Source organism: Poecilia mexicana, unplaced genomic scaffold, assembly GCF_051168715.1.
Source record: "Poecilia mexicana isolate PSO_F unplaced genomic scaffold, ASM5116871v1 scaffold_9, whole genome shotgun sequence".
Lineage (NCBI taxonomy): Eukaryota > Metazoa > Chordata > Actinopteri > Cyprinodontiformes > Poeciliidae > Poecilia > Poecilia mexicana.
In genome coordinates, this window is record NW_028263378.1 from 22,719,444 (window position 1) to 22,745,828 (window position 26,385).

The following is a 26,385-nucleotide window of genomic DNA, read 5'->3' on the forward strand; positions in this document are numbered from 1 at the left end:
GTTAGAAAATAAAATATGTGTAATGAATCTATTTCATATATAAGTCTCACTTTCTGGATAAAAAAAAGGTTTCATTTTCCGAAAAGAGTGACAAAAAGTTGAACTTATTCGTGAATTTAAACTATATAACGTAAAATACCAAACGTTTTCACTGCGTAACGATGACGTTTAGGCCGCGCGTGCGCATAGCCGCAGATCTGTAAGCCGTCGACACGGAAGACTCAGGTTCTAAACAACACCTCGATGTTGCTACAGAACGCGTTGTAGAAATTTGTAGTCACTCTGTCTTAACTGGAGAATATTATATTTTTCTTTAACTATTATAGCTTGTGAGGTAAACATTAAAAACATGGCTGCCGCTCTGTTAATTGTATTGTAGCTTGTTTGCCTCAAGAACGCCGAGAGTAAACTGTGGCAAGCTCCCGAAAAGCAGACGAAAATGCCAGCTCGTAATATTGTATCCCACGATACTCCTAACAGCAAAGTTAAGTACTCCAGGTTAGCCACAGATGATGACGGCTACATTGATTTACAGGTAAGAAGTGACTAGGTCAGATTTGCTACTTTAATGCTGCTGATCAGTCCTCCTCAGTCATTAAAGTTGAATGTCTGCCTTTTAAATAGCTTTATTCAATCAACATAGTCTAATGACTTAGATATAAAAGAGCAGATCTGGAACAAACCAGTACTGAGGCAAAAAGAAAAAAAATCACTTTCAGTCTTTAACGATATTATCCAGTAGTGCACACGTTTCACTATGTTGACAGAATATAAAAGCACATCTGCGTTCCCATGCATAAAATGGAAAAACAAAATGCACCATTGTTTACGTCAAATTAAATATTAATAATTAACTAAATACTCCATTAATGATTTCAAGAGTATCATTAAAAAATGAACTGAAGGAGAAATGCTGTCGTTTTTCTCAAGAGGTCACTGTGTTTGATTTTTTTTTATGTCATTCTATTTTATTGTTTATAATTGTGTATTATTAAATACAGTTTTTATTTGCATGGCTACTTGGGTCCCTTTTCTAAAATAAATGTTTGCTTTCAATTCTTGGTTCATTAAGGGTATAAATAAAATAACAAAAAAAAACTTGATTTTCAGCAGTCATTTTCTGCCTGTGACCCTACAACGATAAGCAAATATATGATGGATGGATGTTTGAGATTTACTGCACACAGTGTCAACATTAGATGGTGGTATTAAAACCTTTGAAGAGGATACTACCTTTTTCAAAAACTTTCATTTTGGCTGGAATGATGGTATAGCTTATTCAGTTGCTGGAAGATTGGTAAGTCTGTTTGACACATTGACATTTATGCAGTAAATAACAACCCACAAAAATATATTCATAAAAAACACTGTATTGTCCAGAAATGTCCAAACTCACCAAAACCCCTCCTTTAGTTCAAATTACATGAGTTAGTTTTAAAATTTCTTATTCATATGTGTGTTGTTCTGCTTGGGTTGAATGTTAAATCTGTCAGAGCAGTGCATGGAGCCTCGATTTTGTAATAACCCATGATAGTAGTATAAACTTCACCCTATTAGTTTGGTTATTGTCATAATTAGGGCTGTTGTAAACGAATATTTTAGTAATCGAGTAATCTATCGATTATTCTTACGATTAATCGAGTAATCGGATAAAAAAAATTATAAAATGAAATATTGGTAAATCTGGCATAATACCGGTGTTACTATCAGATATCAATATCAGTCCAATTTTTCATATTTGAGCATCCCTAACAGTTGCTTTTTTGTAGTTTAGAAAACTAACCTGTAACAATAATAGCTCACTTTCTAAGTTAACCAGAAGAAAAGTTATAGAAAAATCTGAAATTATATTGAATGTAATAACAAAGAGGCAGGCTCACAAATATGCTTATAAAAATGTCTACAATCCAGCTTTTAGTTTACGTATTCATCTTCAGTGAGTTTAATAGATTAATTAAACTCACCTTGGCACCTAACCTGTCACGCTTTGGGTTTGAAAATACGGGAAATGCCGCCTGGAGTGGGAGGAGAGGGCGAATGAACGAACATGGGGTGGAGGGGAGGAAATAGACCAGCGGACTGACGAACCGTTAGACCGGGGGACGAACACGGGGGGAAGCAATACGGGATATTTACGACACCTTCACTGGTCACACTCAGAAACTCATCTACCAGCCATGTACGATGCGCTCCGCCACCCGTTTCTTCAGACCGGGATATGAAATTTATTGTGCGGTTCGTCGGTAAAGCTACATTTACACGGTAAGCATCAGCTACTCAGCCGCCCGCCCTGTTCAGTCTACCGCTCACCTCAGCGCTCTTCCCGCCGTTCGCTTTCAACCAGCAGCCCCGGAGGAGAAATGCTGCCGTACTCCAGGCATTCCCCAGTCATTTTAAGGATGCTTATTGGTTCCCCAAAAACGATAAAAAGTCGGGCGTTATCATCAATCAATAAAATCCCCACGGGCCAGTCTTGAAGATTGGACTTTATGCCGCTGAGACTTAGCTTTTGTCAACAACTCAGAGGCGGAAGTGAGAGCTCTGCGCAACGCAAATGAAGTCCCGGCCGGAACACGGTGCGCTAACTAATAAAACATAAATTAAGAAGCTTCGAGGCAGGTAAATTTTCCTCGAGGAATTTTAGTAATCGAGGTACTCGAATCATTCGAGGAATCGTTTCAGCCCTAGTCATAATGGTAGCAAACATATGGCCTCAACAGAGTTAAAACCTTGAAAGATTCTTTCTAGACTTTGTGCAGCTGCTGCTATTGCCTTTTAAGCTAGTTCATATTTTAGGCAATAACTATCGCACTCGGGATGTTGTCTGAAACTTGGACAACTTTTGTGTTTCAGAAAAGATTTTGATTGCTAATTTATCTTCCTCTGCAGTTCAAACGGAGCCCACCCAAGGTCCCATACAAAGCGATTGCCCTCGCATCAGTGCTCTTTCTCATCGGCTCTACTTTAATCATCATCGGTGCTCTTCTTTTGGCCGGATACTTTGGAGTTACCGTGAGTTTTTTCTAAAAGCAGACCTTTTTTTGTCTTATGTTTGTGTGCAGTGTTATGTTAATATTGCTTAATAAAACGTTGCTTCATGTTTCAGAACTCCGACCGAACGGTGCCCGTGCTGATCATCGGCATCATAGTTTTCCTGCCTGGGATTTACCACTTACGGATAGCTTACTATGCATCAAAGGGCTATCCTGGGTACTCCTATGATGACATCCCAGACTTTGATGACTGAACCACACTAAAACCTCAGCGGCAGACTTGCTTCACTCGCATGCATTCATGTATCGCTTGTACTGAATTTAAAATAGCTAATAACAGCTTATAGCTTAATCACGTTTTGGAAATCGGTGTTCTTTGTGTAGATTTCAATTTCTAGTTAGTTTGTGAATGTGTTTATTTTAATAAATTATGAAAATGATCTTTCAACAATTCATTCGCTTAATGCCTTTTTTGTGATTCAAGTGGTTTATCCTTATAGTAAATAATAATTAACTGTCAAATAAAATCATTATTCTCAAACTTTGAGTGTCAAATTTCCAGCTTTTAGAAGTAGAAGTGATTAATCATGTTATCCCCAATGCAACAGTTTGGCCTGTAATTTACTTATGTATACATAAGATCAAGAAAATAGTTTCCCGCACCATGATCCTTACTATTTATCAGCTAAAGCCTGACTACTTTCCAGATTTGTTTTTTTTTTTCTTGGAGGATTTCATGTGATTAATTCCGATCCTTTGATCTCCATATGGTGCACCTGGTCCCTCTGAGTCAGCATTATCAAACGGGGCACTACTAAAGCAATTACGAGCCTTTCCCCTTTCTGATCTCGGCTATCAACCTATAAATATCTGCAATTTTGAAGCAACCTGATGAAAAGCCGACCCCATTTTGCACAGCAGAACATCAAAATCATGGAAAGATGTTGCTGGTAAAGGTTGGCCTTCTGTAATCCCGTCAGATGCGAGGCTACCTGCTGCTCTCCAAAGGGATAATTCAAGGATGCTTCCCTGTTTTAATTGCCACCCCTCGATCAGTTACCAACCGCACTGTACCTGATATTAGTCAGATCGGATTATTCTCCGTAAATCAGATCAGGAACTTTTTTCCAGCAGAAAGACTGTTTCTTAGGAAAGCAATAACCATATTGCCTAAGAAATCATCTGCACTCTACTGCATTTTTATGCACCTGTATATGTTGCAGCTATATTACAGTAGTCTTACCTATTATTACCAGCCATACAAAATCTGAGCCATTTTTTTTGTTTAATATATTTATTTATAGACTGTGTGTTTCTCACTTTGTCTTTTTATTGCCTATTTCTGTAATTTCTTACTAGCTGTAAGTAATAACACTAAGTGGCTGTAATATGCCACAAACACAGACTAGTAGTAGTAATAACAATAATAATTATGATTATAGTAATCATTATTATTCATAATGTTATGTTTATCATTATTAAAAACATAATGATAAACATAACTTTATAATTAACGTTATTATAACGTTAACATTATTACTACAATAACGTTGTTATAACGTAATGTTATAACAGTTGTTAGAATAATAATAGTATAATTATTATATTAACATTATTATTATGTTATTAACGTTATTATCATGTCGTTCCGGGGGCACGGTGGGGATTGGTTTGTGGCAAATTACCGCCACCTTGTGGTGCTATTTCCGGCTCCTGATTGGCCAATTTTAAATATAACGTACGACGCCCCAATGTGCGTCTATTTATATTTCAATGACTAACTTTACCATCTTGTCATGGCAGAGCTGCAGAAGTGATTTTAAGGTAAGATCATGGAAAACGTTTGTGAATGCATTGCTTTGGGTCAAGGAAAACAAAATTATAGAACGATGTTTGAAACTAAAGTGCGAGATTAGCCATAACATTTAACTACTAGCTATGTAAAAATAGAATGAAATACAAGACGAGCCATAATCCAACCTTTTTTGCATTTACGTGTATTTCAGAATAGCAGAGGCCGAATACGTCTTGCTAGGTTCACCGGTTCTAATTCAGAGCTAACAGTTTGCTCAAAATTGACTGTGGACAAGTTAGATATGTATCAGAAATATACATTTAATAGAAAATGTACTTACTTTAGCAACTTAGGTTTTTGAAAAGTATGCTAATACTGTTACGACCGTAAAGACGATAATAAAAATTATGTAATTTTTTTTTTTAAAGAAAGCCTTAGTTACAGGAAGCTTTGACAATATAATTTATCGGTACTTGTGTAATGTTTCATTGATAATGTTTATGGACCCTGGGGGTGGAGGGTATGTTTGCATTTGCTGTAAGCTGTAGGAAACGTGTCAGACGGCTGCGTGTTTTCCTTTTGTTACAGTCACCAGTATTTCCCACCGAAAGGCGCTTTTGTTTGAGGCGCTAAATTGCCAGCTTCGGCAAGTTACAGAGACTGAGAGATCATTAACGGAAGTAAATGTTTGTTCTTTCAAAATTAAAGCATTCTATCGTCGTTCAGAAAAAAAAGTGTATTTTGTGCTCTTATTAGGAACATGGTTTTGATTTAGAGAATGTCCTCTTAATTTTACCTTAAGCTGGTTTCATGTGCTATTGACTTTTATTTCATAAATGAAAATTAGACGTTGCTAAGTAAGTAAATCTGATTTAAAACAAAAATCACATTTATTTTCACAGTGAAAACACCCTATAATTTTCGCCTCTGTAAAAAAGAGCCTATAAATAAAAATTTTCTAGAGCATTAGGGCCAAAGAACATTTTACAATAGAATTTCAATAATCAGATATTACTTTATGTCAACTACCATTTTTTTTTTACATAAGAATGAGAGTAAGTTAGGTTGTTTAAACAGTATTCAGTTTGAAAGGTTAACAAGAACAAAATCATTCAGCTATCAGGTTATTAAGCTAAAACAAAAAGGGAAACGATAGCCTGCTGTGGAAAAACAAAGCAAACATGTTATAGATTATATCTTTTTATCTCACCTCAAACAGACAGTTAATGTTTTAATTTATGATAATCTAATATTGTTGTATTTGTCATTGTCTATTGCAAGTTCTCAAAATGCAACAATTTAATTAATTTGAATATATATATATATATATATTTTGCAACTATTTGATCTTCCTATCACCATCAAGGAAAAACTGATTGATTGGTGCATTTCTTAAGGTACTGTACTGGTCATCATGCTAAGGATAATGGGGTCAGCAGCTAAAATTCTCAAACTGTAAATAGTTTCTTTATTTACTTTAGTTAAGTAGCTAAAAATGCCCAGCCACGAAAATGACAAAAATAACAAAAAGTAGCAATCACTTAATAGTTATGACTGAAATAGCTGTGTTTAAAAGCTTAGCTGTAATTAGAGTTTAGCTAGAAATCTGTTTTTTTCTTTTTGTGCTGGTGTGTGTATGGTCTGACCCTTATTTTGAAAGTTCGAACGGGAAGTCCCTTGCTGTACCGGTGTGGAACTTGATGGAAGTGTTTACAGCCACCGTAGTAGAAGGAGGGATGAGGCTAATGAGAGGAGGGACACGGCGGGGACAGAGACCACGGCAGTGCTTTAACTAACCCTGCGGCGTGCTCTGCCGAGGAGTCCTGCGCCTGTTGGATGGTCAACGCGTTCTACGTCGACTGGAAGTCGCTTCTTCTCATTTAAACAACTAAAAGCACTTTGAGCAAGTTTGGATCCAGGAGAATACTGTAGTGAAATTATCTGCTTGGAAAGTTGATCTTTTAACTCAAATGGGCTGAGGTAGGATGTTTTTAATGTTTTTAATATCAGTTTTTTTTAACTGAAGACGCAAAGAAGTTTGCGGGACGTCCGATCACCATGGAGAGGCGGGATTAAAATGGTTTTCATTTTTCTCGGATTGAAAGGTTAAAAATGCGTCTACCTGGGCCCAGTTCCTCTTGATCTAAGCTTGTTTCTAACCACAAATATCCGTGGCGATAAAGGAATGGACACTTAAACTGGTCTGCAAGAAGTCTTAAAGAAGAGCATCCATGGATTGAGAGACTGTACTTTCAGCTCAAGTGTGAAGTGCCTCATGAAAGGTAAGGTGCAGGTGGAGCTAAGACATCCGCCAGTAATTTAAACCTTTAGACTGGAAGCATCTTTTGTTTAGTCATTTAAATCATGAGCACTTCCCTGATCTTTTGTTTGTTGCGTGCTCATTTCTACACACACTTAATCCTACTGTAGCTTTTCCACAGCTTAAATATCCCCAGGTACAGCCATGCTCACGATCTTATGCCCTTATTTTAAATGTGTTGTTGTTTTGGGTATCACATGCACTACTTGTAATCTGTGAGCGGGTGTTTTTTACATGATAAACCATTCTAAAGAGGTTTAACTGTCTGCATTGCCCCTTTAAACCAGCAGCTCAGCTCTCTGGATTAAAACAAGGAAAAACTGACAGCGGTACATATGTATGTGCAAACTGTTTTAAAAGCCCGTCTTCTCATGTGGCTTTAGAGTCCCAGGAGTAGCACAAAAGATGCACCTGTTTTGTTTAGCAGAAGATCTGGGTGGCTTGGTGTTTGTGTTGAGCGCACCAGTTTATCAGCCTGCTGGCTCTGTACAGTGCAGCAGCATATTGGACAAAAGCTAGTTGTAACAGTTTTACACAAAGGACTGCAGCTGTTCTTTGCACTGTTGTCCTGCTGGTCACTTTATTGAGAAATATGCATCCCTGCGGAGGTCTGTTGCCTCGTTATGGATATGTATTTTCAAACCCATCTTAGTAAGATTCAAATCAATAAGCATCTGGGCTTATAAATCAGCTTGGTAACAAAAGACTGATTGTTTTTGACAAATTCGTAGTAAGTTTTCTAAAAATTAACCCCCTGTGGAAAAACATCTTATCGTTACTGTTTATAGCAGTTGTAGTTCACGGGTTTGGAAAAGCCCTTGAATTATTTACACAAAACAGCAAGAACCTGTTTTTCATTTGGAATCGGTGTTAAAGTGTTGGTATCATCCGAGCCCTCGAGGTGCTTAAATCCTGTGCACGTGAGGAGCTCAGGTGTTGCTTTACACAGCGATGTTTCTTAATGCTTGTCGTCTAGAAAGCCTCAATAGTTAATCCTGTAGCTTGCATTGTTTAAATATGAAGATTACATGGCCAGAGGTTCAGCTGTGGACAGACTGACGCGTTGTTCTTAGAGATGTCTCATTTATGAGCTGAGTAAGGCAGAGCACATAGAAATAAATGAAGAAATGCATTCATGCTTGATCCAGCAAGAGAGTACCTACAGTCAATGAATTTCTCTATCTCTAAATTACAACAGATGTCGTCCTTTATGCTTTTCAAGACAAATGGATCCAGTTCCTATCCAGTTGTTAGTCATTTCCGATGTGTTAAGAAATGACTAACACGGGCCAATACCGATGTTGATACCAATATGTCTTGCATCCCTCATAATCCATATTCTTCTGGGATCGATAGGAATCACTTTTATTTTTTCCTTCTAGACAAAAGCATCAATTATTTTTTCTTTGAAAGGTTTGCGTGAATACCATGGCACCCAAGTTATTTTTCTAAACGTTATTATACCTTAATAATCACATACCGGTCCATGCTGACATAGACCCAAATCCAGTTAATTTCAATATGATGCAATCATGTAATCAGATTGAAATAAATATATGGTACAATAATGTCCTTGTTATGTTACGGTACAATCACAGCTAGTTGATTAAAAAGTTTTATCTCAGAAACTCCATCCAGTGGCTTTGCAGCATTGGTTTTGACTTGTCCATTAATGCCCCTTTCATCATGCCATTAAGAGCTGTCCACAGCGAAAGAAATGAGTCTCTTTGTGTCAGTGTTCAATAAATTCAGTGCAATACGTCAGCATTCTGTGCTAAAGTTCATGACCTCAGACTTTAGGGTTTCGCTTAGTTTTATGGCTCTAACCTGCTTCTGAGAATTATAGGAGGTGAAGGACAAAAGCTCAGGACTCAAAGGGCAATGCGAGCTGCTTTGCTTTTCTGCATCTCAGCTACCGAGCATGAATGTAGTTCATCTCAGGAGAGAAAAAAAAAATTCAATCAGTCTGCTCAGGCATGAAGCACATGGGTAATTTATTGGTGTAATGTGAGGAATTGTTCAGTCCCTGCAGAAGGTGCGCAGGAAACCCTGAGTGCGAGAGAGAGAGAGAGAGAGACTGACTGCAAGTGAGGAATTTGAAAACACTCAGCCATCGCCACGCGATAGTAATTATTGCTAAACCTTGTAGTGCCATATGTTGGCGTATTGGTGATCACTGGTAATCCATATACAGTGGGTTTTCCCCGGCATGCGGGAACTCCCCTCCCGTGCTCACTGTCTACTCAGCTTATTTCCCATTTTGTTCAAATAAACATCAATTGATTTTCCAAACTAGGTTGCGTTGCCAGGAACAAAATCCATGCATTGACTGACTGCTCCAGTCTGCCGACTGGTTCCAGAGTTTAGGGACCAGTCACTGTGTTAATAACTGTTTTTGCCAGTTACAAATCTTTGGTTGGCCGGTCAGAGTTTCTGCTCGAGTAACACTTGTAGTTGCGGCACGACACAGGTTTGTACAAAGGCCACGGCCTGTCAGGATTAGGAGGGATTACTAAGAGAGTAATACTACTGCTTATCAGGCCTGTATCTGTCACTAGCATCACTGATGGGCCTGCTTAGGTACTGAAGGATAAGACATACTCTCTCACACACATAAGGTCAAACAGCCAGTTTATTGGTCACATATAAGAGTAGGAAACAACGTAATAAAGACGTACATTCTTCACTCTGTGTTTGAATTGTAGTGGGTTAGAAGAGACATGGAAAAGGGAGAGCCAAGGTTTAAATATCTTACAAACTTGCAAGTCCAGCTGGCTGTGTGAACTTCATAGTTCTTAAAACATCTCTGACAATACAGAGACCGATATATTATGGAAATATAGGGCTCTTGTTTTTGGGAGACTCCCAACATTTAATGTAAAACACCTGCATATCCAAGGACAGAGCATTTATCTATCTACACATCTGCAAATGTTTATCGGCCTGCTTCTTGCTGCATTTCAGGAGGGAAAAGTCTGTTAAGACCAGTCAGTTCAAGTGTCACGTGTCCTCCGCGTCCGCGTCTGAACATCATGTTAAAGCTGCCCAGCTGGTAAACAATCCATGCGGTCCCCACTAGAAGAAAGTCTGGACCCCCTGTCCTCGTGGGCAGACCTTTGTGACTTGATATAGCAGGGATTGATCACTGCGCCGCTACATGAAAGCATGTCCTTGATGTGTCTCAACAGTTTGATCTCTAATTCAATTAAACTATTAACACTCGAAACAGGAGGCCAGGATTAGACTGAGTGTTACAAATGTACCGTCCAGAAGGCTAAGTCATGCCGAGATCCAAAGCAATTTGTGTCAGTGAAATCCAGTGGAAGACAGCACCATTACATGTTGTCAGCATGCATGCTTTGGTTTGAAATATCTGCTGCTGAGGTGTTTAACATTTAGTTTTTTGGGTTTTTTTTTTTTGCAAAAGCATTCATATTGCCTGGTGGTGGCAACGTCACTAGCACGGCCGTTGCCTTTCTCCACAATTCCGCTTGATTCAAGTCTCTAGAATTTCAACCGGGCCAGCCAGGTTGAACAGATGGAGAAGTTGTGGAAGACGACATCAATTTCCTGCGCTGTTTTAGTCTGCCTGTAGTTTTAGCAATGGCAGAGAAGCAAGTGAATAAAACTGTTCAGTCCTTGTTGGCCACGCTTTCAATTATTGAATAAACTTTAGCAGCTGCCTCGTTCGCATCGGCAGTGGAGGGCGGTTGTAGTGCAGGCAATTTCGGGTAAGCTTCATAGCATCGAACTGGTGCGTTACATACATCACGGGCAAACGTTAGCAATTGTGTAAAATGTAAAATCTCAACACAGTCCATTCCTCCAGCAAACAGTCGTTTTTCAATAACTAAGAGTCCAGACCTTCTGTAGCGCAGAACAAGAGACTGGTTTTACCAAGCGCAACATCATGCTTTGGGAATGTGTTTCTCCAACAGGGCCTGGGAATGTAGTCAGAATTCACGGGAAGACAGGTGGAGCTAAATAGAGGGGAAAACTAGAAGAAAAACCTTTTAGAAACTCCAAAAGTGGGAAGCAAATTCACCTCCCACCAGGACAACAACACTATAAACTCAGCCACAGCTGCAGTGGTTAAGATCAAAACGTATTTAGGTTCTAGTATTACCCAGTCGAAGTCCAGACCCAGATCCAGTTGAGAATCTGACAGTTTCCATCCAGTCCGACTGAGCTTTGGTTATTTTGCTTGAAGGATGGCAAAAAATCTCAGTATCCTTGTCATGCAAAGCTGTAATTGCTTTGAAAGGGGGATTTCTACAAAATATCAATGTAGGGGTAAATAGGTAGGGGTAGTAGGGGTAGCTAAATACAAAACTCAGTTTCCAGGGTTTTTTTTTGTCAAATAAACAATATACTTACTTTACAGTTGTGCCCTGAATACTTCTTCAAGGCGCTGTGTGTGTTGCTTCATCATTTTATGCATTCACTCTGAATTTAATATCTATCCTCCTTCAGAGGCCCTCAGAGTGCACATGCCAATTAAATGGCTCTGCTCTGCTGCATGAGGAAATAACCTGCTTGTCTCTGTCTAATACCGCACCTGCAGACAGAAACCCCCTCCGCCCCCATTCCTGTCTTTCCTTGTCTGTCTGCACAAAACTGTCACATAGTACATCCTGGTGCTGAAGCACATTTCAGTTTACTGGAGCAAAGGCAAAGGTGATTTGAGATCGCCAAATGATATTTGAGATCTAGATGTGAGCTTAAATTGGAGAAACACTCTATGATGGGATTTTTGCTGTATATCTCATTCTGTAAAAAAAAAAAAAAAAAAAAGGGGGAGGATGCCGTAAAGAGCAATCCCATCCATCAGTTTGTTGCCTGCTGGAGGTGACACATAAACAATTTGGACTGCACAGATTTGCTGTTTATCTTCTGAATCCATTGAGAGCGGTGCTTATTGCAACATCCCAGAGGGCTGTTGAAATGGACCCTGCGCTTTTGCATTTCTCTGCGATGCCTGACTGACTCTGATGTTCTTCTAAACAAGAAAGCCGTTAGAATATTGTGTTGTGAAGTTCATGTTTCTGCTCTGCTATTCTGGGCTGTTTGTTTGCTTTAAGCGCTCCTAAGCAATTAAATGTCTCCAGCGGATCATGGGGTTGGTTTGCATTTGTGCGGTCCATCTGCGGCTGCATCATCACCTAGCTTGTGTCCCACCCCTTTTCTAAGCACAGCCGCCTTCTGAAGTTACTCAAATGAACTTTAAGCAGTGCGCTTATGGTAAGTGTACTGGATGAAGTGAATTGCGGGAAGGGTGGAAGGGCTTCCTTTATGCTTGGAGGGCAGTGACTTTAACGAGTCTCTAATCCAATTTGAAGTAGACAGAGGAGCCACTTTTCCACTTCTTCAAGTGGAGTCATGTTTGTCAGACTAATTAGGAGATCAAAATCTAAATTTTTTTTAAAAGACTCATTTGAGTCATTTGTGCATTTAGTCTTTAGATGAATCTTACATGATTCTGCTGTTTGTTCGTCATGTGCTGTCTTAATGTTAGTCTAAGTAAAGCTCGTCATCCAACAGAAATCTGTTTTTGCTGCCTTTAAGCATTAGCAATAAGGTAACATTTGGAGTTGGGAGACTTACCGTTCAGTAGGAATGGGCATTTATCTTTTTTTTTTTTTGGTTACATTTCTTAGAAGAATTTTGATTTATTGTTGCCACAATAAATCCCAATTAATGGTTAACTCTCTAAACTGTCCATATTGTGTGGATTGTTAGTTTTAGTACTTTCTCCACTGTGGATGTGCAATGAGAGTGTCTTAAATAAATTAGAAAATATAATTATTGCAGTTTCTGTTTGCAGATTAGTGATATAAATCACAGTTCTTTATGACTGGTGTCCAAAAGAAGCATAAATTGTATGTAGTTTGTTTGGCAACATACGTATTTGTGATTGCTATCATGCAGTCACAACCATACAGTTGCCTGAAAAATAAGCTTTTATTACTGTCACAGTACTACCATAAAATAGTACGATAACATCTTCAGTTCATATCGCCCGCCTCTACCGTTCAGTGTTGTTCCTTTCTCCTGCCTGCTGCTTTTGACCCATTTAGACTCAGACAAGACCTCGTGGACCAAAACCAAGCAACAGGTTAATCTGACCTTAAAGAGGTCTTCCTCGTTGCTAATGAGCACACTTAAGTCCTAAACGTCCACAGGATGCAAAGTCTAGGCGGGTTTTACTGGTTGTTTTGAGAAGCTCTCATTGGATTGGCTCGGTTTGCCTTAAATCCAACATAAAATCTGATTATGTTTTCAAAGAATACACTTATTCATCAACCAAAGCACATCTGGAATATGGTGTTTGGCTTGGATAATGTGCAGACATAAACTCCAGGGATTACATGTGTCTGAGGAGGGGGATGTGTGAGGGATGTCCCCGTGCAGCGGGGACTCTGTCAGTCTTTCTGTCTTTCTGGTGAAGGGTTAAAAAGGATGCACGGTCTTGTTTTTCAGACTGCAAGATGTGTGGAGGAGAGTGACGGACGGCCATGGGACTGGAGAGACGGTGGCTTCAGGCTGTCACCACTGCTGTAGCCATCTGTCTGCTAAGTAAGTATGCTAATGCAAATATGGATTAGCTGCATTCATTATTAATGCATTTCCATGTTGAATTTCTTTCTTGATGGCATTGTCCTTTTCAAGCACTTGTACACTTTACTTGGGTTAGCTGAATAATTGCGTTACATCACAATTAGGCCTGCCACAATAAGCAATAAATTAATAATCTCATGTAAATTAAAAACAAGCTCTTTAATGTCCATGTGGATGATTTATCATTTTTCTCTTTTCTCTCTCTTTTTCTGCCAATAATTGTATGACAAAAGTCTTGAGTCTGGTGTTTAGTCAAAATTGACTAGCCAATTTTTTAAAATTTATTTATTTGCTCTAGTGGCCTTTATTTTAATATTATTAGATGGGAAAATGGGTTACAAGAGAGGAGGAAGACATGCGGCAAAGGTCATCGGGCCGGGACTTGAACCCATGACGACCGCTCCGAGAGCTAAGGCCTCCATACGTGGATCTCACACAGCAGCAATCTAACTAGGACAGTTTTGTCTACGGAGACACTATAATTCATTTTTTGTAGTTTCTGTTGTTAAGTGTATTTAGTTTGGATATTTAAAATGTCCTCCAGTTTAAATATCCAACTTTAAATTTAAAGTTTATTGACCTTTGAGAATGCGTTCTTGTATTATTATGCCAACAATAATATTGTTTATTGCGTCAACTTCTCATTATTATTATTATTGCGTCATCCAGCAAAATTGACAGACCAAATCACAATGTCCATGTTTGTTTAATCGTCAGCAATATTTGTCTCATTTTGTAAATACTGAGACATGATAAGAAACATTAGAAAATTAGCTTAAAAACTTTAAAAATTTGTCAAGTTGGACGGATTGTCGGTCTTTTATGATGTAGCTCTTAGTGACTCGGCGACTAAAGCTCAAGGACAGTGGTGGGGGGCAATGTGAAGACGGGGAAAAGTGAGAAAAATATGTTCCAAAAGTTAATATCAATTGATTTTGTCAACAGTGATATTACATTTCCAAGTTTGCTTAATTATTTTGCAGCCCTAGCTTTGGCATACCTTTGCACAAGCAAGCATCCCTCGCCAACGCTGTTACTTAGGATCAACAAGCATCTGGTGAAGCTTTGAGAAGCGGCGAGTGGATGTTGTTGATCAGCTGGACGCAGACGCTCCACATGTACAACACGGTTTATCAGCGCTGCTTCATGTCGGGGAGAGAGTGAAGAGGAGGGGTCGCAGCTCAGACATGAGTGGACGAGAGAATGGGGACAAAATCCAACTTAAACAATATATCTCTGGGTGCGGATTTAGATCAATCCTGGATTTATGCTGCCCCCCCGCGCCCCTCTCCACCGCCCCTCAAACTCCAGACTCCAGGCACACGTCCCTGTGTGCGTGCTTGTGTTTGTAGAAGGGGGGTGGTGGGATTGATCGTGCTGGTTCCACAGGCCATGTGTATACCCCAGGGGGTGGTGAGAGGTTGGCTGGACCAAACACAGAGGCTCCTGCTGCATCAGAGCCTCACCCCTCCTCCTCCTCCTCTTTCCCTCCCTTTGAGATTAAAGTAATCACCAGGCCAGATGAGTAGTGGAGCAAACACTGGCACCCAGTTGAGCACACACCCATGTTAGCACATGACAGCGAGGGAGATAAAGGAGGTGGAAGGGCTGCTTCTTGCTCCAGGTGTCACTAATGGGATTGCAGCTACTCAATCTCTTTTTGCCAAATGCCCACATGGTTGTTGTGAATGCCCTGTAATGGCCCGGCTTTTAGCAGTCGGGGAAAGTCAAACTCGGGAGCCGATCTGTGACCGGTTTCTGCCACAATCAGTTATGATGTTATGTTTTTTATAACCCGTGTGCCCGTGTCCTCTTATTGGCTTTTCTGTAGGCTTGGACTGATGAGTTATGAAGCCTTTAAAGAAAATACTGTGGCATTTATTCAGAAATGTTGCATAATATAATTGCTTTTATTTAAAGCAGAAAACCAGCAGTAATTCACACTTCTGATAAGATAATAAATAAAACATATTATTTCAGTTGCTGCAACCAGGCGTCTTACTGGCCAGCACATATTTCTTTTATCTGACGGTCCTGAATTTGACAGATGAAATGGAAAAATGAAATATTATCAAAGCACATCCCGTTTGTTCATGAATTTGCTGAAAGTTGTTAGTTTGGCTGTTTATTAAAATCAGATTTTCAGCATTTGACTTAGAATACAGATCAGAGCCAGTGAAGGGAAAAGTGGTAGTTTGAAATCACCGGCCCGTTGATAAGTACGTCTTTAACAATCTTGTTTGTTACATTTTTTTGTTAATATTTGGATTTCAATACATGGAGAAGAATATAAAATAAATACCCACTAAATTTAATACTAGTGTTTTGCACAACCTGAAGTATTTCCAAACGGTTGAAAGATGTGTTCTTTCAGCCAGCAGACTGGCAGTGTGCAGCAGAGGAAGGGCCACTACTCAACCTGAGAAAACTCTGATCGTTCCGGCTCTTTTCTCTTGATCATGTTAAAAAGACCATAATCCCTTAGTTGAAAAAATTAGTTTTTTTTTTTTTTTTAAGTCATTTTTAAACATTTCCATACTTTGTGGTTAAGTTTTCTCAGTAAAATTGATCCATTCTTCCTTAACAACCTTCACATAAACAAAATTCCCCAAAACATTCTCCAGAATTTCAGAGCCTGCGATCCGGCTCCATTTGAGGTTGTAGCTTCCTTGGAAAGGAGCATCTGTAATTTGCCTGCTCCTTGTTTATTGCCTCTTGCGTTGTCAGCACAGATCCGCCCAGGCCTTTGCACTGATGATATATCATCGTCTCTCCAGGTGTGTCTCAGGGTTTGGCATCGCTGGTCCGTGCCAGAGAGGGTGGCTCAGCAGAGCTGGACTGCAGTCTGACCCCTTCGTCCAAAGAAGCCACCACCCCGAACCTCTTTCCCTTGCACGTTGTGGAGTGGGTGCGCCTCGGCTACAATGTACCTGTTCTCATTAAATTCGGAGTGTACGCTCCTCGTGTTCATCCTAACTACAAAGGTAAGAAAAGCAACACAAACTCCTCTTTGAGGAACAAGCCTCTGGCTTCTGTAGTTCAAGAAACCATGATCCTCCCCCCACCCCAGATAACAGATTTATTTGGTAACAAAACTTTCCTTCATCTTTTAAGAACAAAGGAAGTCGCAAGGAGGCGGCTACACTGGTGTTAATAACGACTTGGGGAGGAGAAGTTGGGTTCAAACCCTACTCCCAAATAGATAATCCACACAAAGCACCGTAATTACAGGTGTTCAGTCTGTGTTTTCGGCACACACTTGTACAGCAGCGCAGAGGGGAAGGGCGAGAGTGAGCGACAGTTAAAGAGGGGGTGGGGTGGAGACGAGAAAGGAGGAAGGGGCATACCAGGAACGCTGCTGCTCACTGGGGGATTAGGAGTGTAGGTGGGGGCTCAGTTGTGAGCTGACAGTGTTTTATTAGTATGCTGAAGGGTGACCCAGTAAGAGGAGATTGTTGTGCTGGAAGGAGGATGGATGAAGCATTGGGAATAATGGGAGTTTTTCCTTGCTGGAAGCCCTATAATCCCATCATTGTCTGCCGGAGCCCAAAAGACAAAAGAGGGGTACCACAACAAGACCACTGGGGCACCCCCAAATCCTGTACTGTCCCAACTGGGTCACCAAAAAGCAGAAAGTTTCCAAACATGCCAGGCCATTTGTTGCGTGGGTGAGGCAGAGAGAAACATGTGAAATACCTGAGGAGCCGCGCTGTCACCTGGAACACGCTTCCCAGCCATCAGGTGACTGCGACGCGTCGTTTTAGCTGCTGCTTATGCAGTCTTAGTCGTCATCTCATGCATGTGCACCCATAGTAATGTCAGCAACTTCAGAGGTGAATCGTAGTGTAAAAAAAACTACAATTCATTTGTTTTCTCACGTTCATCCTTTGTGTGTGTTTTTTTTTTTTTTTGTCTGGTGTGGGTTTTGCCTCCGTCTGCCTCAGATCCTCATATTTCCCCTCCCACTGGGGGCAGATGGCAGCATGTGAAGCGTGTCAGTGCTGCGGCTCTAATGTATGCTGCCCTCAAATTAAAATGTTTTGGGATTTTAGATTTGACGCCGAGACCGGGTCAGGTCTCCAAACGTTTCCCCATCTTTGCGCCAGCCTGTCCGAGGACTCGAGAACAAAATGCGGGGGAGCGTCAAGCTGAAGATCAAGATCAACCCATAAAGGATCAGAAAAAAGATCTATGAATAATGGAGGAGCTGTGCTACTCTTCACTTCCTTTGTACACAGAACGGATTCTGCCGGTTAAACTAAATGCTTCTGTATCTATTCCTACCGCTTTTATACTTTGTCTTGTGAAACTTTAATTCATTTTTGAGGGGATTTTATGTTGCGGCTTCCTGTAAAGAAAAAACATACATAGTTTCAAAATTGATTACAAATAAAAATGTAAAATAAACTTTGTGGAACCACCTTTTGCTGTGATTACAGCTGCAAGTCTTTTAATGTAAGTCTCCGTCAGCTTTGCAGATCTGACATTTTTTCTCTTTCTTCTTGGCCAGATAAGACAACCTTTGGGACATTTTATGGATAGATGTTCTATTGGATTTAGGTCTGGAACCTAATACTTGAACATGCTTTGATCTAAAAACCATTGACTTCCGCTCTGGTTGTATGTTTAGACGTGTTGTCCTGTTGGAAGGTGAACCTCCATCCCAGCCTGAAATGTTTTGCTGCCTCTTTTCTTGTTTTCTTCCAGCATTACCATGTACGTAGTTCAGTCCCTTTCCAGTCAGCTCTGACCAGCATCCATCTCCCTGTAAAGGATCCTCAAAGATGCATTGGATGTTGGACAGAAAGTTGCTCCATTAGGTGTTCAAAGCTTGAGATTTATAACCAAATCCCTGCTTTAACATTCTTCACATCTTTCTGTTTGACGTGTCTGCTGCGTTCCTGTGTTTTCATGATGCAGTTTGTTCACTAATGTTCTCTAACAAACCTTTACTCTTCACACAACACCTGGACTTATACTGAGATAAAAAAAAAACACAGATGAACTCAGTTTATTATTTCTTTAACTTTTGAAGTCATTCCTAGATTTTCTTAAGTATTTTGGAGAAAAAGGAGTTACAAATTCAAATATCCAGCACACTTTCCACTTGTCATTCATGTGCCTTTCTTATAAAGTCCCAGTAAAATACATTAAGTTTTGGACCAGCATGTCACAAAATGTGAAAAGCTAAAGGAGTATCCCTACTTTTGCAAGACAGGAGCTAGAGATGTTTAAAACTAAAAAGCTTTCACTGTTAAAGTAGATTATGCTCCTAGTTTTTCTGCTGTACTCATTGCATTGCAAATGATGTCAGATGCTGCGTGTCCTCAGCCTGCTGCTACGTCCCAAGGTCGTTTACGCTATTAGCAATTTTTATCAGCGGAGATGAAAAGAGTCTCAGCAAGCGGCATCCGCGGTGCTTGTTTCCGTCCATTAAAGCAGCTGTTTTTGATATAATATCAGGTGCGCTTGAGATTGTGCCATGTGTGCTCAAGGAGTGTCCCCACTCCAGCCATAGAAACCATTAAACACGAGCCTGTCCGGGTCTCAGAAAAAAACGCTTCATATTTCACTGTCGCCCGTTTCCCACTCTTGGCAATGCCCTGCAGGGCCAAACATTAGTCAGCTCACAGCTAAGAGGAAACAGCCAGACCAAACTGTGACTGACACTCTTGGAATAGCAGGCTTTAGTTGAATCTGTCCAGACAATGTGTTTGAGTCTGGCAGTGTCAGGATGGTTTACTGTCGCGGGGCTAGATCAAATGTCTCCTGTGTTGTGAAGAAAATCAGCAGAGACTGTGAGCAGGGGGCTCTGACCTGAGGTTAGGACGACAATGGGCAAACCCCCAGATCTCAGCGGGCCGCCCTCACACTCGCAGTGTGACTTGTGAACGCCCGGGAAAGTCAGAGCCTGTGTTTCTCACACACGTGCAGGAGTCAGTAAAACATTTACAGTCTTTAATGTTGACAACTGGTTCAAAATTTTTACCACCCGCCTTCTAGCAAAGTTTTGTGGGATTTATCGTTAGACAGCCAGGCTTATGTAAATGTGGGCGTGTTTTGAAACATAAGCCTGAATATCAGTTTTTTCTGCACCAGATGATTGTGCAGCTAACAATAACACATAAAAAGCATAAGAGGCTGAAATTGAAGTTCTTCATTTTTGTAACCTTGGAGCATCAGGCAGACGCAGGGACCCGAGTGCTTCAGGCTTCACGTCCTGCAGGGTTCCTGCAAAGTCTCGAAAAGTGTGCAAGAGATTTGATTGAAGTATTTCATTGGTCTGGTCAAGCAAGCAAGAAAAAACAAGATTTGTAGTCTCAAATCCTTTTGCCTATCCTGTTCAGAACATTTATAACAACCTGTCCATCCTTTCACCCGATTGGGGTGGGCATTTATCATACTTATCATTTATCACAATAAGATATTTGATTTGTCATTGTCGATAAACTGCAAATAATGACATTTGACAAAACAAAACCATTTGTACCGTCAGTTTTACTATTTTCTCCACTGTTCAAATACCCCAAAATTTGAAAATATGATAAAATTACTATGTACCATTTAGTGACACAAATCACACCTCCTTATGTGAATAGAGTTTAAAAAAACTGTATTATATATCATATTAAAAGTTTACAAATTTAGAAATATCTTAAATTTATAAAATAAGCCTGACAACACCTCAAAATCTGGGAAATTATGACATTTTACTAGAATAACTTATTATTCTAACATTTTAAATTAAAATAAGAATAAGCCTTTATCTAAAGCCTGTCCAACTGAACTTTGGAAACAATGACCAGACACATGGAAATAATTAACACAAGGTTATCTCTCCCTGATTCGCAAACAGACTCCATGTTTTGCTCTGGGAAGAAGTTGAAATACCTCTTCAAGTGTACTGAGCTCTGAAGTTCCTTTGTGAAGATTTGAACATTAAATCAAACGCTTTGTGGCAGTGCCTAAACAGCTTATGCCTGCATTAAGTTGAGTTGCTGCAGTAAATGTGGGCACATGAGCTTTGTGAAGCTGCGTCCAGCGCACCAACTGGACGCAGCGAGAGGGGCAGAGTTAACTGTAATCTATCCCACGACAAAGAGCTATTCATAAGAGGGTTAAACTGATTAGTGGGACAGGAGGATTGAAGAGAGAAATTTGGGGGGAGCAGGAGAGGGGACGAGCTGTCCGAGGCAGCGGCCGGTCCCAGACTTATGATTGTATTCAAATCAAAACACATCCCACAATGCACCACTGCCCCTTACTCACATGTGGATGAACAAAGAAAAGCAAAGCTGATGCTTCTCCAAACAAAACAGATAAAAAAAAAAGAACTGCCTTCCTCCAAAGGTTTCCCTGTCAGCATATTGTATGAAATCTGCAGCGCTACGCCTGTTTTATTTATGAATATGAAACAAGGAAACATTTGTACTGAAGCTGCAGTTTCCATTAAGATGATGAAATACAGTTTTCCTGCTTAGACGCTGAAAGAACAAGAGCTGTGTAATCACAAAGCATCCAGACTTATAGGGGTTTCACCTTTGGGTGCTTTGAAGAAAAGAAAAAAAAAAACCCAAGGAGGAGATAACATCATGGAGACTATGGCCAGCCGGCAGCGGCTCGGCTCTGAAAGCCGAGCCGCTGCCGGCCCACCACCCACCGGGTGAGAACCTAACTCTAATATGAAGAGGCTGCGTCTTAGAGTTCAAACAGCGCTGGTGGGATTAGTGTTTCCATTTTCTACCCTTGGCTGCACCGCAGCTCAACCTGTTGGAAACAAGGACTCGTTTTTAACGTAGAGCGGATCTGTCATGTGATTGCGACTGGAAGAAGAAGGGGGGAAAAAAAGGAATATCCAGGAGGAGGTGGAGATGGAGCAGCGGCTATTGTTTCAACCAATCGCTCTGCTTAATGGCGTTTGTCTCTTGAAGGTGGTCCCTGTGTTAGTGTAGGACCGGGCGGTTGGGGGTGATGAATGCGTCTGCTGGAGCTCGGGGGTCAAGAAGGTCAACCTCTCATTGGTTTCAGTGGATTATCGATGCACATAATTTGAGTAACCTCTCCATAACCTCTCCCTCAGTTCTTGTCCGATTCAAACACGTGAAGGGTTGTTTGTATGCCATCGGTTTCCCATTTTTCCACACTTGCGTCCAGTCGCATCGCCGAAGAGACGGGCAGCCTTGTTTTTAGTGTCTGACGGGGCAGAACGCCTGCCAAGTGCCATCTTAGGTTTTAATTCCAACACGCAACATTCAAATTTGGATAAAGCGCCATTTGTCACACGGCCTGGTTGTTTTGTCCGCCCGCGGGGTGAAAGGGAAAGTCTCCTTTCTCTGTTGTTCATTATTTCTTTCATTCTCCCCTCTCCGTCTCTTGGGGTCTGGATTTTCATCCAATGCGATGTTTTTTCACCGCTTGTAATTTTTCAAATCTTTGACAGTAGAAACCCCCCCCTGCTCTCCCTCAGCCGTGCACGATCGACCCGCCCCCTGCCCATGTTTGGCCGTGTCGGGTTTCTACAGCAACTGAATTTAAATCTAAACTTACAGCCCGGGCTTTCCTCGGTCTCATCGCTATGGTAACCCGAGAGCACGAGGAATGACGGGGTGGAGCTGGGGAGGGAGGTTGTCGTCTCTTTGTAGTGACGGACAGGGGGGAGGATGCGGGAGAGGGTTAAGACGGGGTTGGACAGTGAAACCAGGCTTTCAGGGGGCAGGGCACTCACCGGTTTTTGAAAATCAACATGTACTCACGCTCACGTGCTCCAGGGCCCCGTGGCATCGTAGGGATTTCCACCGGCTGCATTTCAGCGATCCCCACGATGAGCAGCTCCTCTCTTGCACACAGGAGTGGGCGATAAATTCCACATCTGATGAGAAAAGGTCGCAGAGGAAATGTGCAGCTGTGGGAGGATCCCCTCATGGCACGATTAGAGGAAACCATCTAAAGTTATCCCGATACCTGTTATCATCTCCCCGCACATTTCCCCCCCCCCCGTCTCCGCTCTCCCAACCCTGCCCAGCTGTTTGAAAGATGCTGACCTGAAACCAAAGGCATTCGTTTTATGGATCCTCTAAAGCGAGCGCCGCTCCCATCAAGTGCTTGTCCGTCTTTCAGGAGGTCAGTCAATCATTAAACCCAACTATTAAGCACAGCAACTACCCCGACAGGAATGCAGGGTTAATTGTTACCTATTGTTGTCTGTCTTCACTCTCTGTGTGTGTTTCAACCCGTCTTAAGGCCGTACACATAGGCAGATAAAATGCAAAGCTTTCAGGCATTAATCAAAGGGTCTTGTTGTCTGGATGGAAAAAATGTGTTGAATAGTGAGACTAAATGACGCTAATGCTGCTTGAGGTTGCAGGATATAGAAGATTTAAGGTTAAGTGAAGGAAACCTTTTTATTATTTTGCATTCAGCCCCCCTTTAGTCTGATATCCCTAAATAAAAATTAATGCAACCAGTTTCTTTCAGAAGTCTACCAAGGCCTCAGAGGTTTGTTCGGGAACATTAGTGAACAAACAGCATCATAAAGAAACACAGCAGCTCTGAAGCAGAGCTGCATAAATCCACAAAAATCTTCCAGCAGGACAGCTAATGATCATGAAATGCACACATCGATGTGGTTGTGGAAGTTTGTCAGCAAGAAAACCACCAATGAAAGAAAGCGTAAACAAGTAATGTTTGCAGTTTTCCACAAGCCACAGCGCTTCAGATTTGATTCAAAGTTAGGTGGAGCAAAAAGAAAAAAAAAAAAAAAGGAGTATTGGAAGAAAAGTTGTTGCTAGGGTTAGAAGTTTGCTTTTCAGTCTTACTGAGCCTGAGGTACTTTGTGAAAAAGGAATTTGCAAAAATGTCTAGATATTCAAAAATAGTTAGTTGAGACATAAACCAACAAACCTGAATCTGTAATGGCAGTGGTTCTACAAAGCATTGACCCTGAAGAGAAATTCACATCACTCTTTTTTTCAGTTTTATTTGTAAATAAGACAATAAAAGCCACAAATCGTTCTCCTTCCTCTTTTCAATTATAAGCAAATATGTGTCAGTTACATTAAAGTTTGTGATTTTTATAAGAAAAACAAAAGTGAAAAAGTTTAAGTGTAATGAGTGTCTTAGCAATGCATTTATTTGATTTTGCTCGGATGTGATTTTGCAAAACACTTTGCAAAGTTTGTCGACGCACAGTCGGCCTAACCTGCAAACTGCAGGAAGGAGAACGGGTCGGTGGGAACTCCTTCACGTTTCCGTGTTTACTTTCAAACTGCTCTGGCAGCGTCTGGTATGAGCATCGTGTGTGTTTTCCCCCCTGCCCGCATCCTCCAGTCATTTAAAGCCCTCAGATTGAAGGGCAAAAAAAAAAAGAGTTCATTGAGAGACAGAATAAAAGGAGGGGGTGTACCCTGAAAGCCAGGCTGCAGTCACCAGGCAACTAGCATATCAAGTTTCAAAGCTTGACAAGGAGTTGTAAGAAGTACAGAGGGGAGCGGAGGAAGCGGGTGCATTGGGTGTGTGTGGTAGAAACGCTCGTGCACGGTCCATCTGTGTCTGCGCTTTGGCTCACACAAGTGCAGTTGTGCATCTGCCATGCTTCTTGTTCGTTTCTATCCTTTGCCCCACCAATGAACAAAACAAGTGACTCATTTCTCCCATGCATTGTCTTAGATTTACATTTTTAGCCCAGCACTCCTGAATCCAAAATAAAAATGAGTCATATACATATATATATATATTTTTTTTTCATCGAAGTTCTGTAATAAAACACATTCAAGAATTTCTGGCTTGCTAACTGTAGCTCTCTGCTAAGCCGCCCAAACCCTAAATGACAGGACACCGTCTTCATCTGTCATCTTGCATATCATTTTAACCATCGCTGCAGTGATTCATGTGTTTGCACTCCACCTCAGGGCCACTGACTTCTCATCATCTGAGCTGGAGTCGGGAGACTTAGCCAACAATGTTAAAGCTCAATCACTTTCACTGCGGTGCACGACGGCCACATAAATTCATTATGCATGAACGTTACTGGAAAGCGCTCGGATTTATGTTAAACCAACTGGAGTCGGTGCTGTAAGAGATATTACAAAATACTTGAACTTAATTATTATTAGTGTCGTTTGCTTAATGAAGAGGTCAGTGTATAACGCTGCAGGAAATTAATAACGTTCCCCCTCGAGATGGGTCGCTTGCATCCTCCCGAAGCCAGCCTACCTTGACTTTCGGGATGAAGCCAGGGAATGAGGGAGTGAAGGGTTGTTCATTGTTATATGAGGAGCTTTGGTTTCTTGTAAAACTTTTAGTTGAGACAGCCGTCTTGGAAATGACTCACACTTCTGAGCGCATTTCTGGGTCAAAGAAGACATAAGAAAACCAATCCCCAGTACTGTGCAATCTTATCTCTTCTTTTGTCATTGTGCAAATGCAGACTTCTTAGGATTTTCATTGGGATTCTGCTAAAACCCAGATTTGTAATTGAAATGAATGTAAAAAGTGTGGCATGCTTTGCGGATGGGAAGATGGATCATCTAAATAAAGTCACAGTCCTGGAAGGAAACCTGTTAGAGACGGATAAAGACGGGGAAAGAGGGTTCAAGCAGCCAGAGCTGCAGTAGATCAGAGCTTATTGAATGTGTTACAGTGGTTCCACTCACTGAGTCTCATTGAGGAAGATTTCAGTGTCTAGATGTTTTTTTGTTTGTTTGTTTTGTTTTGTTTTTACAAAAATTAACTCGGATGCCATTCTTTAAAGATTGATATTTGTAAAAAGCCTTTTAAAAAAAAATCATTTCCTTCCACTTCATAGTTAATCATTACTTTGTGTTGATCTGTCACATAAAACCCCAATGAAATGCTGGTTTCATTGCGGTTCTAACTTGACTAAATGAGTTACTTCTGCAAGGTGCCTGTGTATGTTTTTTTTTTTTTTTCCCCTGGTCAAAACTTTGACTGCTTTTCATCAACAGCAAAATATTTCCATGCCTCTCCCTGGAAAATACTGCATCCGACTCCCAACCGTGCACTTATAGGTTCCTGGGGCCTGACTGACATCGAGGAAAGATTGATCTTGGTTTTGAGCATTTTGGGGACTAAAAATGTTAATGATTTAATTTGCTCATCTGTTCTTCAAGGTGTCTGCTGCTTTCATAAATCTTAGCTATGTCATTTGTCATTTTCTATAAACTTGGAAAATTTGTCAGAGTCCCTCTCTGCATGTGGATCCGCCTGCTTGCAGAAGGTCTATGACTTTGACACTGGCCTTTGTGACAATGGGTGGCTGTGTCCTCTGCATGAAAAGCCCTCTTCCTGCATATGCTGACGTTGCCTGTCTGCCTTTGTGCGTCTGTTAATCTTTTTTTTTTCCCTCTTTCCCTCTCGACCCTCACCCTTCCTCCCACAGGGCGTGTGTCTCTGACCCGCGGCGCCTCTCTGCTGGTAGAACGGCTGACCCTGGAGGACGAGGGCTGGTTCGAGTGTCGCATCCTCCTCCTGGACAGCAAAACCGACAACTTTCAAAATGGCACATGGACCTTCCTCTCCATCACAGGTGCAGCACTGCAGGGTGTTGGGAACGCGGGAGCTGCTTCCCTCGTCGCTCGTCGCTGGTTTAGACTTTATTTAGAACGTCTGCAGCATGGGGTCTGGCTAAATTCTGACGGCCC

The 26,385-nt window shown here is 41.0% G+C and overlaps 2 protein-coding genes across 2 annotated transcripts in view; both read left to right on the forward strand.

The window, feature by feature from the left end:
• Positions 1-190: 190 nt before the first annotated feature.
• On the forward strand, positions 191-3,444 carry tmem230b (transmembrane protein 230b). Its single transcript, XM_014992788.2, has 3 exons — positions 191-535; positions 2,890-3,012; positions 3,107-3,444. The coding sequence occupies exons 1-3, from the start codon at positions 440-442 to the stop codon at positions 3,245-3,247; spliced, it is 360 nt and encodes a 119-aa protein (XP_014848274.1). The 5' UTR covers positions 191-439; the 3' UTR covers positions 3,248-3,444.
• Positions 3,445-6,456: 3,012 nt separating this feature from the next.
• Positions 6,457-26,385, forward strand: part of igsf9b (immunoglobulin superfamily, member 9b) — a 31,103-nt gene continuing 11,174 nt past the window's right edge. Inside the window, exons 1-4 of the mRNA XM_014992790.2 lie at positions 6,457-7,070; positions 13,589-13,684; positions 16,504-16,710; positions 26,124-26,270. Coding sequence (XP_014848276.2) covers positions 13,624-13,684; positions 16,504-16,710; positions 26,124-26,270 — 415 coding nt within the window. The 5' untranslated portion in view covers positions 6,457-7,070; positions 13,589-13,623. The remainder of the gene's footprint in view (positions 7,071-13,588; positions 13,685-16,503; positions 16,711-26,123; positions 26,271-26,385) is intronic.

Bases quoted from the DNA above. Each gene is read 5' to 3' on its own strand.
- tmem230b (XM_014992788.2), top strand. From the start codon at position 440: ATGCCAGCTCGTAATATTGTATCCCACGATACTCCTAACAGCAAAGTT. The intron at 536-2,889 runs GTAAGAAGTGAC...CTTCCTCTGCAG, and splicing joins ACGGCTACATTGATTTACAG to TTCAAACGGAGCCCACCCAA. The intron at 3,013-3,106 runs GTGAGTTTTTTC...TTCATGTTTCAG, and splicing joins CCGGATACTTTGGAGTTACC to AACTCCGACCGAACGGTGCC.